We start from the raw sequence: 12,756 nt of genomic DNA, 5'->3' as shown, positions 1-12,756 counted from the left end.
CCTTTTATTTTTATCAAGTGTTTGTAATTCCAAATGTAATGGGGGAAAATGCACCAATATATCAAAATTTCAATGATTATTTTACATGTCAATTTTATTAAATAGAATTAAAAACAAAAAGCAAAGTATCAATGGGATTATATTAAACTTGTTATTTTAACTTTGAATTTTTAATTTCAGAAATCAGGCTTTGGCATTATATTTGGATATTGAACAATAATTACAGAAAGGAGTCTTGACAGTGTTAAGTTTGTGACCAACCCCTTTTTAATTTAAAATTCTATACCGTTTTCTTTAATTTCAGTATAATTTCAGTATATTCTTTCTATCTTTCTTTCTCTCTCATTCTCTGTCTTGCATTTTTAAACACATACAGGATGGCAGCTAGCTAAATGAGTGAAACAATCACTGTTTTATTGCAACTTACAAAACATAGTGTGTAATAAATGTCTTATCTAAAGACAAAATGGCAGAATTCAGCTCTTTTTGTCATTTAATTTACACAGCTGGCAGGGCACCTAGTTGTTAATGGTTTATGGTCTTATTGTCTCTCAGTTGAAAAATTGAAAAGATAATGGCCTGCAATTTGCGATGGGTAATAACAGCAAACGAACAGCATTCGCTGTTATTACCGGTTTGAAACTGACTGCAACTTCAGGATTTAGCGTATGCACATTATAACATGGAAATCCTGACGTTGCTGTCAGTAATTCACTGCTCCGACAATGCCTGCCCCCGCCTCTCCCATCAATAGCTGGCAATCAGGGAAGTCAGTGAAACTGACTAATACTTGGGCTTTTACATGGTAATATCGCTGTTAAATACCCCATTAAAAGTTAGACTATATTGGAGTAGGTGTAACTGTGGTTTTAACAGCGTATTGATTGCTAAACAAAGGTTATGCCCCATAAAAACTCATTTTAATTTTGTGGCGAGTCAAATTTATCCATTTTAATACAAATTACAATTTTTTAAGAAACAAAAAAAAGTACAACTTTTTTTTAATTAAAGTTTATTGAGCTTTATTTCAGGTTTACCTTTTCCACATATGGGAGCCCCAATCTTTTTTTTTGCTGTCTCTAACATTTTTTAAAAGTTAGAATAAAAGGAGCTTCTTCACTTCCTGGTTCTCAGTCTGAGAATTCTGCATTGTGATTGGCTGCTTAGACAGCTTGTTGACATCACAGCAGCTTGCACAAGGCAATCCCCATTAAATTACACTGAGGAGAAACTTCTTCACTCAGAGAGTTGTTAACCTGTGGAATTTTCTGCCGCAGAGAGTCGTTGATGCCAGTTCATTGGATATATTCAAGAGGGAGTTAGATATGGCCCTTGTGGCTGAAGGGATCAAAGGGTATGGAGAGAAAGCAGGAAAGGGGTACTGAGGTGAATGATCAGCCATGATCATATTGAATGGTGGTGCAGGCTCGAAGGGCCGAATGGCCTGCTCCTGCACCTATTTTCTATGTTTCTATGTTTCTATCTCAACTGAAATCGGAAAAGCTGAACTTCTCACCACAATCGCGAGATCTTTGTGGGAAGCTTACTTCGGGGCCAGCAAATTAGGGGCAATTCAATTTTTGATTTACTAACTGAAATTATAACTAGTTTAAAATTTGTTATAGTGAACAGATTTTGTGCAACTTACACAGAGATTGTTTTCGCTAATGCAGCAACAAAATCGGTATGAAGTCAAATTAGCATCAAGAGTAACAAAAAATTGGGATTCTTTTTGCTGATCCCATGTTTTTATATTCCTTTGATTATTTGCACGAACACTTGTGCGGCATTCTGTACATGCGCACCTGATCCTCTTCTGCTACCCAACGGTGCCGCAGTTGCGGCCTGCACAGTGGGCCACGCTTTCCTCAGCTCCATGTGGAGAAGGTCAGGAGATTCGTTGGTGGCCTGGCAGGAGGAGGAGGGAAGAGGAGAGGATCGAAAGGGGCGAGAGAATGAGAAACGGTCGGGGGGATGCGGGAAGAGGGAGGGAGAGGGAGAGAGAGAGAGTGTGTGCAGGGTTGGGAGGGAGCGGGGAAGAGAGGGTTGGAGAGACGATCTAAGGGGGGGGGTGGTGGGGGAAGAGTAGAGAGACGGTTGAAGTGGGGAGAGAGCGAGAGAGAGGGTCGAAGAGGAGAGAGGGGGGGGGAAGAGATGGGGGGAGAGAGAGGGTGGATGGGGCCGGGGGGAGAGAGAGATGGGATATGGGGAGATAGAAACTTAGAAAATAGGTGCTGGAGTAGGCCATCCAGCCCTTTGAGCCTGCACCACCATTCAATAAGATCATGGCTGATCATTCCTTCAGTACCCCGTTCCTGCTTTCTCTCCATACCCCTTGATCCCTTTAGCCACAAGGGCCATATCTAACTCCCTCTTGAATATATCCAATGAACTGGGGGATCAAAGTTGTTAACTTCACATTTTATTCAATTTGCCATGTTCTTGCCTATTCACTTAGCCTGTCTATATCTCCTTGAAGCCTCTTTGCATCCTCCTCACAACTTATATTGAGAAAGAGAGCCGGGGTCCGGAGAAAGAGAGGGTAGGGGGGATCGGAGAGAGAGGGTGGGGGGTGTCGGAGAGAGATGGAGGGGGATCGGAGAGTGGGAGGGAGGGTAAATTGGCAAGAGAGGCAGGGGAATTGGAGAGAGAGATAGAGAGATGGGGGAGTTTGGAGGGAGTGAGGGGGAGAGAGAGAGAGGGAGGAGATCAGAGAGGGAGAGAGGCTCGGAGTTGGGAGAGGAGTTAAATAACTTTGGGCAGAGGAGAATGTCAAGAACCTGGAGTGGGGGAGAGCTGGTCAGGAACTGGTAGGGGGCGGGGGGTGATATTTCCATATCCTGGTAGCACAGGGATCATAATGCAGAGAGTAATCAGTTTTGTCTGTACTTATTCTTATAATCAGCAGATAGATGTTCAGCCTTTTTTTTTAAAGTTAATTGACATGCCATTAATAACTTTTTATGGGTTAATTCCATTTATGTGCTACTCTGAGTGGAATTCCTCTGATCTCTTAATTAGTAAATCTTAATTTTAGAATGGTTTCCTCTTTAATAATGTGTTTACCACCTTACCATTTAAAATAATTGAATCGTGTCTCCTTGCAATAATTTCTCCAATAAAACAAGTTCAGTACTGTGAGTCTCTTTTTAACCTAAAACCTTAAATCAGCCTTGTTTTTCTCTGATATCATCCGGTTGATCATTATCCTTCAGAAAATAAGGTGCCCTAAACTGTAGACAATATTGTAACTGGCATTACTGTTGAGTTATATAAAATTTCTCAAGATGAATTGCAGAACTTGATTCGCTTTATTTATAACTGGTGCAAGTCATTTCATGTCTGATACTGTGAATGTCTACTTCTATACTTGCTGAGCATTATTATGATTTGTTAATGAGCCACCACAATTTTGCGTAGAGTAAGGCAATGAAGTTGCCAGTTACTATCTAGATCTGGTCGGATATTTTCAGTGAATAGTTCATTTCACATTTGTATTGGCACAAAAATTGCAGTAGCAGGCCAATGAATGGCACCCACTATTAGTTAGACTTGCCCTTGCCCGTTTAATGTCTGATATTTTGTCCTGCAAGTTGCTGTAAGTGCGAGATGGAAACACCCTCAACAGGGCATCTGGAATCTGAATGAACAGGGTGAGATATTGTGTATTTCCTCAACCAATCAAGTTGAAGGATTCTGAAATTAACAGCGCAAAGACTAAGAAGGAAGTGTAACTTAGAATGGTGAACTCGATGTCAAATCGAGTACAGAAAGAGGAACAGAAAGATTAGATTATGAGAGAAAGAAGAAAATGTTAAAAAAAATATATTTTTTACATTCTTTAAAAAAAAAAAAAATCCTCCAACAACAATTAAAACCTGAAGGAATGAGACTGCACATTTATAATAGTTTATTTACTGTGCCAGAAAGTAATTGCAGTAATTAACATTTACCATGTTGTTAAAAGGGTTCTTAGATTTTAAGTTACTGGACTTAAATTTCTGTGGTGAGTTTACTTTGTATCGACTGTGCAAGTGCAGGAACTTCATGCATTTCAATGGGAAGCCAAACAGCACCATGGCAAAGTGTTTTTGCAAAGGTAATGGCGGAGCAGCGCATCTCCGACAGCAACTTCTCGATTACCATGTTTAATTCTGCATGTGCCCTTGTCTGAATTTCCTGTGGTATTTGCACATAAATAATGGCGAATGCCATTAGCCTCACTGTTATTTTGACAACAATTTTGGGGCCATCGTTGCCTTTTCTTTTTATCCATGTTAAACTATACCTGCTATTGTCTGTCCCATTTAATGTATTTGCCCTGTATTTTTTTCTTTAACAAAGTCATTACATATTGTTTGCACATTTTTCAAAATTAGGATAACTATTGTTTTTCAGTTCTTTGATGTGATGCCTACCAGTGAGAAACCTTTAGCAGAACAAGACTGGTATCATGGAGCAATTCCTCGGATAGAAGCACAGGAGCTGCTGAAACAGCAAGGAGATTTTCTGGTCCGAGAAAGCCATGGCAAACCTGGTGAATATGTCCTTTCTGTTTACTCGGACGGACAGCGCAGACACTTTATCATCCAGTATGCAGATGTAAGTATAGTAGTTATTGCAGGAGTTATTAAAAAAAACATATTTAAACACATTTAATTCCTTTTATCCACTGTCATCCTGTTCAAGTTTGAGTTGAAAATGAAAACTTATTTTTAAAACTATTACGCAACAATTGAAGTCAGTATTTCGACTACTTCAGGCTCATAATAATTACGAAGAAAAGACCATCATACTTCAGGAATATTAAATTTGTTATACAGGAGATTTGTACACATTTATGTAGCTTTTTGAAATGTCTACTAATGTGACAGGCTGTCAAAGTTTCAAAGTTATATAATTGTGAAGATGGGTACAGAAGTTAATGTATAATATTATTCACTGGATTAAAGTACATTTTTCGATTGAACTTGAAAAATTAATGGAGGAAACGAAGTTGCCTTTGATGCCAATAGTATCAGGACCTCCATGGGTGCAATCTCAATTCTTTCCTCCACAAGCTCAGTTGCTTCATCACTGGATCTGCATCCAGAAATGAATTGCAATCTAGTTTTTTGTGGTTAAGACTTTTCCATATCTGTATGTTGTGATGGTTATCTTAAGTGATTGTCTTCATAGATCTACTGGCTTTTTGCCAATTTTCTTCTCTGTTCCTGTGTGCTTTGACTTCCGTGGGGTATAGTTTCACACGTGCTGGTTGCTTTCTGGTTCTTCATTCCTTGTGTAAGCCTAACCAATTATGTCAGGAAGACTATTTGATGGGGGTGGAACGGAATGTCATAAATCCCAGTCCGAACCTGTGGCTACTAGATACTATGGGCTCAATTTTCCCCCAAGCATTTTTTTGGAGTACTTGAAGAATTACGCTGATTTTTTGGGGCTCAAATACACCAAAAAAAAATATTCTAAAGTTTCCCCGTTGGATTTCTTCATTTTGGCCTCATGTAATCCGACCTTTAGTTTTGGGGGTGGAGCCTTGATCTGCGCCAAAAAGATTGGGCTGCCATAGTAACCAGGAACACAATGCGAGCTGAGGCTGCAAAGTGAAGCATACAGCCAGCTTCCAACACATTAAAAGAATTGAAAAACACATAACAGCAACTTATCTCCAACCCTGCCAGAAGGGCTTGCAGGTCCGGTCCCATTCTCGGTTCGATTCTCCTGCCGTTTCGTTCTCCCGCCCCTCGCCCTGGTCGAAGGGCATGCTGATGCATTCTCCTGCCGGTGAGTTCTCCCGCCCCTCGCCCTGGTCGAAGGGCATGCTGATGCATTCTCCTGCCGGTGAGTTCTCCCGCCCCAGCCCTGGTCGAAGGGCACGCTGATGCATTCTCCTGCCGTTTCGTTCTCCCGCCCCTCGCCCTGGTCGAAGAGCATGCTGATGCATTCTCCTGCCGGTGAGTTCTCCCGCCCCAGCCCTGGCCGGAGGGCTTGCCAGTGCGTTCTCCTGCCAGTACATTCTCCCGCCCCAGCCCTGGCCTCCCGGTCCGCTCCCCCGCCCCTAGCGCAAGCCGAGTGGCCTCCTCCTTCCCGGTCCCCGCACCGAACTACACCCGAAAGGTTCCCCCCACCTCTCTTTCTCCCCATCTCTCTCTCCCGCTCTCTTTCACCTTTCCTGCTGCTGCTGTCTGGCATCTGCTGCACTTACCTGCGCCGATTTCTTTAACTCTGCAAGGGTTATTTCCAAGAGGCCACATACACTGGCCTAAGTAGAAATGGAGTAACTATTAGCTGGCCAAAGTTGTCTAAATGGCCAGAATTGGCATAAGTGGTTGGTAACGCCCCCTTTTGAGAGAAAAAAACAACTTAAAAAAAAACTTAACTAACTAAGTTACGCTGGTGCAAATTGATTGGGGAAACTGGGGATTTTTAAGTTAGGTCAGAAAAAGCAGCCTACACCAAAAAAAATGGCGCAAATACTCGGGAAAATTGAGCTCAATAAGTGGTGTAATTCCTGGACGATTTTTTTGGCTTTAATAATCCAGGGATGTTGAGGTTACTTAAAGTGCACTTATTGGCAATATGGCCAAGTTCAGCTAACTTGGCACAAACTTGGAACCTCTGGCTGTTGCACACTTTAACAGGAGAGCAGAGAAATTCATGTTAATGCTAAATTAAAGATTTCGGCAGGCAGCTGATTGGTGACATATCAAAGAGACCCAGTAGTTAAAATTTCTCGGACCCTTCATTGCTGAGATTGGTTAGGGGTTCGCCAGTCGCCCATTTGGCCTGCCTGCTCACCCGATTTATGCTCCTGCTTAAAATCGGAGCTTCTGTCTCATCCTTTGTCCAAAAGTGAATGGGTCTGACGGTAAACGTTATGTTAATTATGCTGTCGAAAATTCTATCGGCTATTTGTAGCTTATTGATTTTATTTACTGGAGAATAGCTAATGAATGTATTAAAAAAATATTTTAACTTTGTAACTTCTGCCAGAAAAATAGATTCAAAATTTTCAAAAACTAATTGAAAGATCAGAGAGGAACTTAATAGGATTACTGACTGTATGAATAACAGAGACGGACAAGAAAGGTGCGTGCGTGTTGGTAAGCTTATGGTACTTGCATTGAGAGCATGGATCCTCTTTCGTACTTCCCGCTTCACATCCATCCTCTCCACAGCCTGGTGGAATCATCCTGTAGTTTCCGCATTCCTGTTTTGCCTCTCCTCCTCCCATCAAGGGGAGCTGCAGTTTTCTTTTCAGTGCCTTTCCTGCACATCATGTCTGAGAATGGGTGGTCACACATGACTCCTTTTTGTCTGATTCTTCATCTTGAAACTCCAATGCACAATTCTACTGGATCACATAGGATGCGTTTATGATTCTTTTTCACTTTTGATCAATTGATTTTGAGTTTTTTTCAGATAAATGATCTTGACCTGCTACTCCAGCAGTACATTGTCTCCAGAATATACCCAAGTTTCTATATCCACAGGTGCTGCCTGACCTGCTGAGTATTTCCAGCAGTTTCTGTTTTTATTTCAGATTTCCAGCATCCACAGTATTTTGCTTTTGTATACTCAAGCCATATCAAATATCGTTTTTTGCTGTAAGCGTCGTGTCTCAAAAATATATGCATGAATTTTCTGAATAAATAAAATATAAAAGAGAAGTTACTGTAAGGAGGAGTTGTATTATGATTCCACTGGATGCATTTGAGCAGTACAGACCTTTTATGGAATGCTTTAAATGAGTTGTGGATTTACTGCTGGGTACATGATTTGTCATTTCTCATTACCCACACTTTGAATTCTATTTATTCTCCCCAGTATTTTCATTTGCCAAGCTAGCAATTTATCCACCTTATTACCATTTTCATAATAGCGCGCTTTCATGTGGAAAAGTGTGCGTTCTGTAAGTTTTGTGCTTCGAATGAACAATTGGTATTTAAGATTAGTTTTTTGGGGAGGAGATTGTCTTTAGGGCTTTGATGAGTTATAGCTGATCTTTGTTTTTTACTGCTATTGTTTGTCCTTGGATTTTGTCATTTTCCTCTTCCTCTTGTGATTTCTTAATCAACAAAACTGCTCCTCTTTATTGCTTTAACAAAATAGCCTTCTATAATATACCTGGAGAATACCCTACCTATGTTTCAAAAGATTGCATTGTTACTTATGCTAAGAAAATTGTACAGTTTAATTCATGGAGAAGACGTGTTAAAATCGTATGCACTTTGCAAAACTGCTTTCTTTTTTGTTGCATCTAATTTAATTCAAACACTGGTATGGTGAAAGATAGAAACAAACCGTTATATGCACATGCATAACACCCAACTGCTTTACATTCTGCCCATTTCTAATGTAATCTAATCTAACATTTTTGATTTGTGAGTTAAGATATACTGGCCTGTTATCAGAATCTACAGAAGTTCATTGGGGCCTGCTGAATAAGTTGCCCAGAGGTAGAACCTGACATTCTCTTCCACTCCTCGCCCCCACACCCCGCCACTGCTTCCTTTGATATTCAGAAATTATTTCTTCCAGTAAAGTGTACAAGGATGGATCTTATAAATTGAGAAATATACAAGTGTCAGTAAATTAAATATGGTTTTTCATTTATTTGACAATTTGAAATGATAAATCTCTGTTAGTGGTTGAGCTTTTATGCAAAGTGGCTATTATTTTTGTAACCTGACAAGTATAATTTTTCTACCTAACCTCCTTTTGTAGTCAAGGCATCTTTGACCTTCATCCGTACATCTTGAAATATGGCAATATCATCCTGCCGGCTCTTGTAAGCGCACAAGATTTTTTTTCCTTTTTATAATTTGAGTTGTCCATTCTCCTCCTGTTTCGTGTGACTGCAAAACCTAATTGGATATTGGTAGAATCTCTTTATTCTGTCAGGACTGTGAAAAAGATAAATGCTGGAAATCTGAAGTACAACTGGAAAATGGTGGTGGTACTCAGCAGGTCTATTGTCTGCACCCACAATATTATCCTTTTGTTTTTCAGATGCTGATGGCCTGCTATGTATTGTCAGCATTGTCTGTTCTCATTTCAATCGGGCTATTATTTAGTTTAAACTATTAGTTAGAGGTTAAGAACAGGATGGTGAATATAAGAATAGACAAAGTTTCTTGTTTTCTCAACATACTTTTAAAAATATTCTCTTCATTATAGTCTCTTCACCTTCTTGGATATAATATTGATTTAGCATTGATAACTATTTGTGGCAAAGCAATCTACATTGATGAAAACATTGCTTTTCATCTCCCCCTTTTTGTATCTGGTGCTTATTTTGAGATCATGGCCTCTTGTCTTCTATTAACCTACCAATGGAAATAATTTCTCTATTGACATTATTACTGTTATCATTTCGAACACACATCAAATTTCCTCTTCATCTTCTCGGTTCGAGAGAATATAGCCCTAGTTACTCCAGGTTTTCTTTGTAACATAGACAGCTGATCCATGGTATTACTCTTGTGTTCTCTCACATTCCTGACTTGCACCTTTTAGATGCTGGAGAGACTGAGTGGTCAGGAGCTGAGCCATTCATCACAGAGGACTAGACTCTACCCTCCTCATGTAGCAACAGTAAGGACATGGCTTGTCCAATTCAGCTTTTGGTCAGTGATGCCCGTCATCTCCCCGCTGCTGCCCCTGCCCCCGCCCCCCCCTGCACACTTCCAAGTTGTTGATGATGGGGGACTTAGAGATAGTGATGCCATTGAAAATGAAATGGCTGGGCTATCTCTTGTTTTAGATGGTCATTACTTGGCACTTGTGTGCTACCACTTATCAGCTCAGGCTTAGATCAGTCCAAGTGCAAGCAGCTGTTACTGTCGACTGTATATTGCACCATTTGGTCTGCTAAATATTTTCTGAAGTTGGTCAGTACTTTTATGTCTTTTTTAATGTTTTGCACAGAATCAGTATCGATTTGAAGGAACTGGATTTCCCACAATCCCTCAGCTTATAGAACATCATTACACTTCAAAGCAAGTGATCACAAAAAAATCAGGAGTGGTCCTATTGAATCCAGTTGTTAAGGTAGGCACATGCAGATGATTGGATTTTTATATTTTACTCTTATTATTGGTATCTGCTTGAAATTATTTGACTCACTTCAGGCTACATTTCCAGATCGATCAATGTTTTGTTGTTTTAATTGCCAAATGTTCTCATCCCACCTGGCGTCTACTGTTGAAACAATTTCCTTTTCCTTTGTTCAAACAATTTGATCCTGTGCTGTACAGGTACTCTGAGTATACAGTAAAACCAGAGTATCTGCACTCAATCCATGCACGTGGATTTGAAATAGCGAACCTAGATTATGCCATAGCATCTTGCTATGACCTTAATAGTTTGAACCTTCTATATGCAGGTGAATAGAATACTAGGCTATCAGATAACACAGAATTCCTAGGTGCATTGGATAATCTGGTTTGAAAATTGATGTGCCAGAGTCATCCCCTTGCACCCTGTTAAAATTTTGATTCTGTCCTGGATATTCTGGGCTCAATTTTCTCCAATTATCTGTGCTGGGTTTTTTTTGGCGTGCACCGTTTTTTTTCAGTAAATAAAAATTTCCAAGTTTTCCCAAAGTTTCTGCAGGGGGTAATGACTGGTCGGATTTTTTTAGGCTACGATTTGTTTTTACCTCATTGGGGGCGTTACCTCCCACCCGCGCCAATTCTGGCCATTCAAGCAAGTTTGGCCAGCTCCGATTTACTCAATTTTTCTTCGGACAGCGTATGTGACCACTCTGGGAAAACTTTCTGGGCGTTAACAAAATCGGCACAGGTAAGCGAATCAGCGCAGCAGATGCAGTTCCACGGCTGGGACAGCAGCAGCAGAGAGGGAGGGGAGGAGACAGGAAAGAGTGGGGAGGCCTTTTGGCCAGGGTTAGGAGTAGCAACCGGCACCGGCAGGGGTGGGAAGCCTTTCGGCCAGGGTTAGCAGCCGTACCCGACACCGGGAAGAGGGAGGCCTTTCGGCCGAGGCTAGTAGCGGCAACCGGCATCGGGAGGCCTTTCGGCCAGGGCTAACCGTGGCAACCAGGCACCGGCACCGGAAGGCCTTTCGGCCAGAGTTAGGAGCAGCACTGGCCGGGGGAGAGGGGGTGGCGGTATAGACTTTTGGCATAAACGATTCAATAATTTAATGCTGGAATGCTGCTGCAAGGTGCTTGTGCAGGTTGCTGTGAGCTGGCCAGAATGTTGCACTTTCCAGCCTCAGTCCGCAGTGTATCCCTTGCTCCCTGGCAACCCGATCTTTTTGGCTCAACCCCAAAAGCTGAAGGACAGACAAGGTGGGCGGCGCCAAAATCAACAATTCAAACGGGGAAAGTGGGATGATTTTTTTTTTGCTGCAGTTAGGCCCCAAAAAAAGGCCATCATTCTTCAAGTACACCAAAAAACATCTTTGGGGAAAATTGAGCCCAGTGTCTGGTTCAGTTGCACTGGTTATTCCAGCATGTCCCTGCCCCCTGCTTTTGAAACTAGCTTTCAGGTAAACCTCAACAGCATTCTATAACTCCCTAGGCTACGAATGTTTGCTCGTGGCATCTGTGACAAGTTATGACTCTCCCCTATTGCCTTGGACCATCATGGCTAACAGTTTCATGGGTTGCTCATTGACTTTGGGGTGAGCTCATTAGCAAATCAATTCCTTTTTTGTGGCTTCAGCATGTGGCTGTAAGTCATGGGACTTTTAAACTTTAGTAAGTTTGTTTTAATTTAAAGGCAACACAGATATCATAGTCAAATGCTTTCCGTGGGAAAATGGTCAAAAATCCCGAAAGGTGATGGGCCGACTCTAACAACTTCACTTTTCATTCATTGGGTGCAAGCAGAGTCACGAACAATGGACCACTAGAGTGCCTCTAATTAATTATATAAATTAACTGAATGATAGCTGGCAATAAAACAGCATTTCTTACTGAGCAAATGAACACAACTGCAGTGTTGTCATATTTTTTCTAGGGTCTGTTTAGTTTTTGACAATACATTGTGTACCTATGAACATTTTGATAAAAGATCAGTTAGGGTCAGGACTCCGCTCTTCAAAGGAAATTCCATCTTTCTTCACTTGGAGTAAAAGTACAGCATCGAGAATCCGGGACCGAGGCCTTCCATTTCCGGACTTTCGATCGTCTTTCTGATGTCACGAATCCGGAAACACCCGAGTCCAGGTTCGGGTATTTCACGATTTCGGAACGTCAGAAAGGGTGGGTGGGGTAGGGTGGGCGGGGGGGGGGGATTTGGGCGGGGCCCTGCCGAGAAGCTATTCGGGCCAGCCGTCCCCGTCGAGAAGGTCGTCAGGCAGGACCCCGCCGAGGAGCTGTTCGGGCCGGCCAGCCCTGTCAAGGAGGTATTCGGGCGGGGTGGCAAGTCGGCCCCGAGGTAAGGGTGGCGAGGCGAGGCCCGAGGTCGGGCAGTGGCGGCAGATCCAGATTCCGGAAAATTTTACGGATTTCGGAACTCTGGATTCTCGACGCTGCACCTGTATAACAAGAGAAACTAGACATCGATGAATGCTTATAATGTTGTGTGGCATTCCTTTGTTTGGAATTTTTACAGACTTTCACCTATTTATTTGTAATTAGTTAATACCTTTCCTAAAATAATTGTCATACTAATGTGTTCAATGCTTATCCACTGATATCAACCATAATTTCTTGCTGGTGTGCTTAAGTTGCCATTTTAAATGTAATAATTTATTTGGAATTTAAATGTATTGGTGTCTAAATAT

The 12,756-nt window shown here is 41.5% G+C and overlaps 1 protein-coding gene across 3 annotated transcripts in view; it reads left to right on the top strand.

Annotated features, from left to right (window-relative positions):
• Window positions 1–12,756, top strand: part of fer (fer (fps/fes related) tyrosine kinase) — a 450,038-nt gene that overhangs the window by 230,182 nt on the left and 207,100 nt on the right. For all 3 annotated transcript variants that reach the window (XM_070884132.1, XM_070884127.1, XM_070884121.1), the window contains 2 exons: window positions 4,399–4,602; window positions 9,931–10,053. In XM_070884132.1, coding sequence (XP_070740233.1) covers window positions 4,399–4,602; window positions 9,931–10,053 — 327 coding nt within the window. The remainder of the gene's footprint in view (window positions 1–4,398; window positions 4,603–9,930; window positions 10,054–12,756) is intronic.

This window comes from Pristiophorus japonicus, chromosome 1, assembly GCF_044704955.1.
Source record: "Pristiophorus japonicus isolate sPriJap1 chromosome 1, sPriJap1.hap1, whole genome shotgun sequence".
NCBI classification, from domain to species: domain Eukaryota; kingdom Metazoa; phylum Chordata; class Chondrichthyes; family Pristiophoridae; genus Pristiophorus; species Pristiophorus japonicus.
The sequence above is the reverse complement of the archived record's forward strand: the minus strand, read 5'-3'. Positions and strand labels throughout refer to the sequence as shown.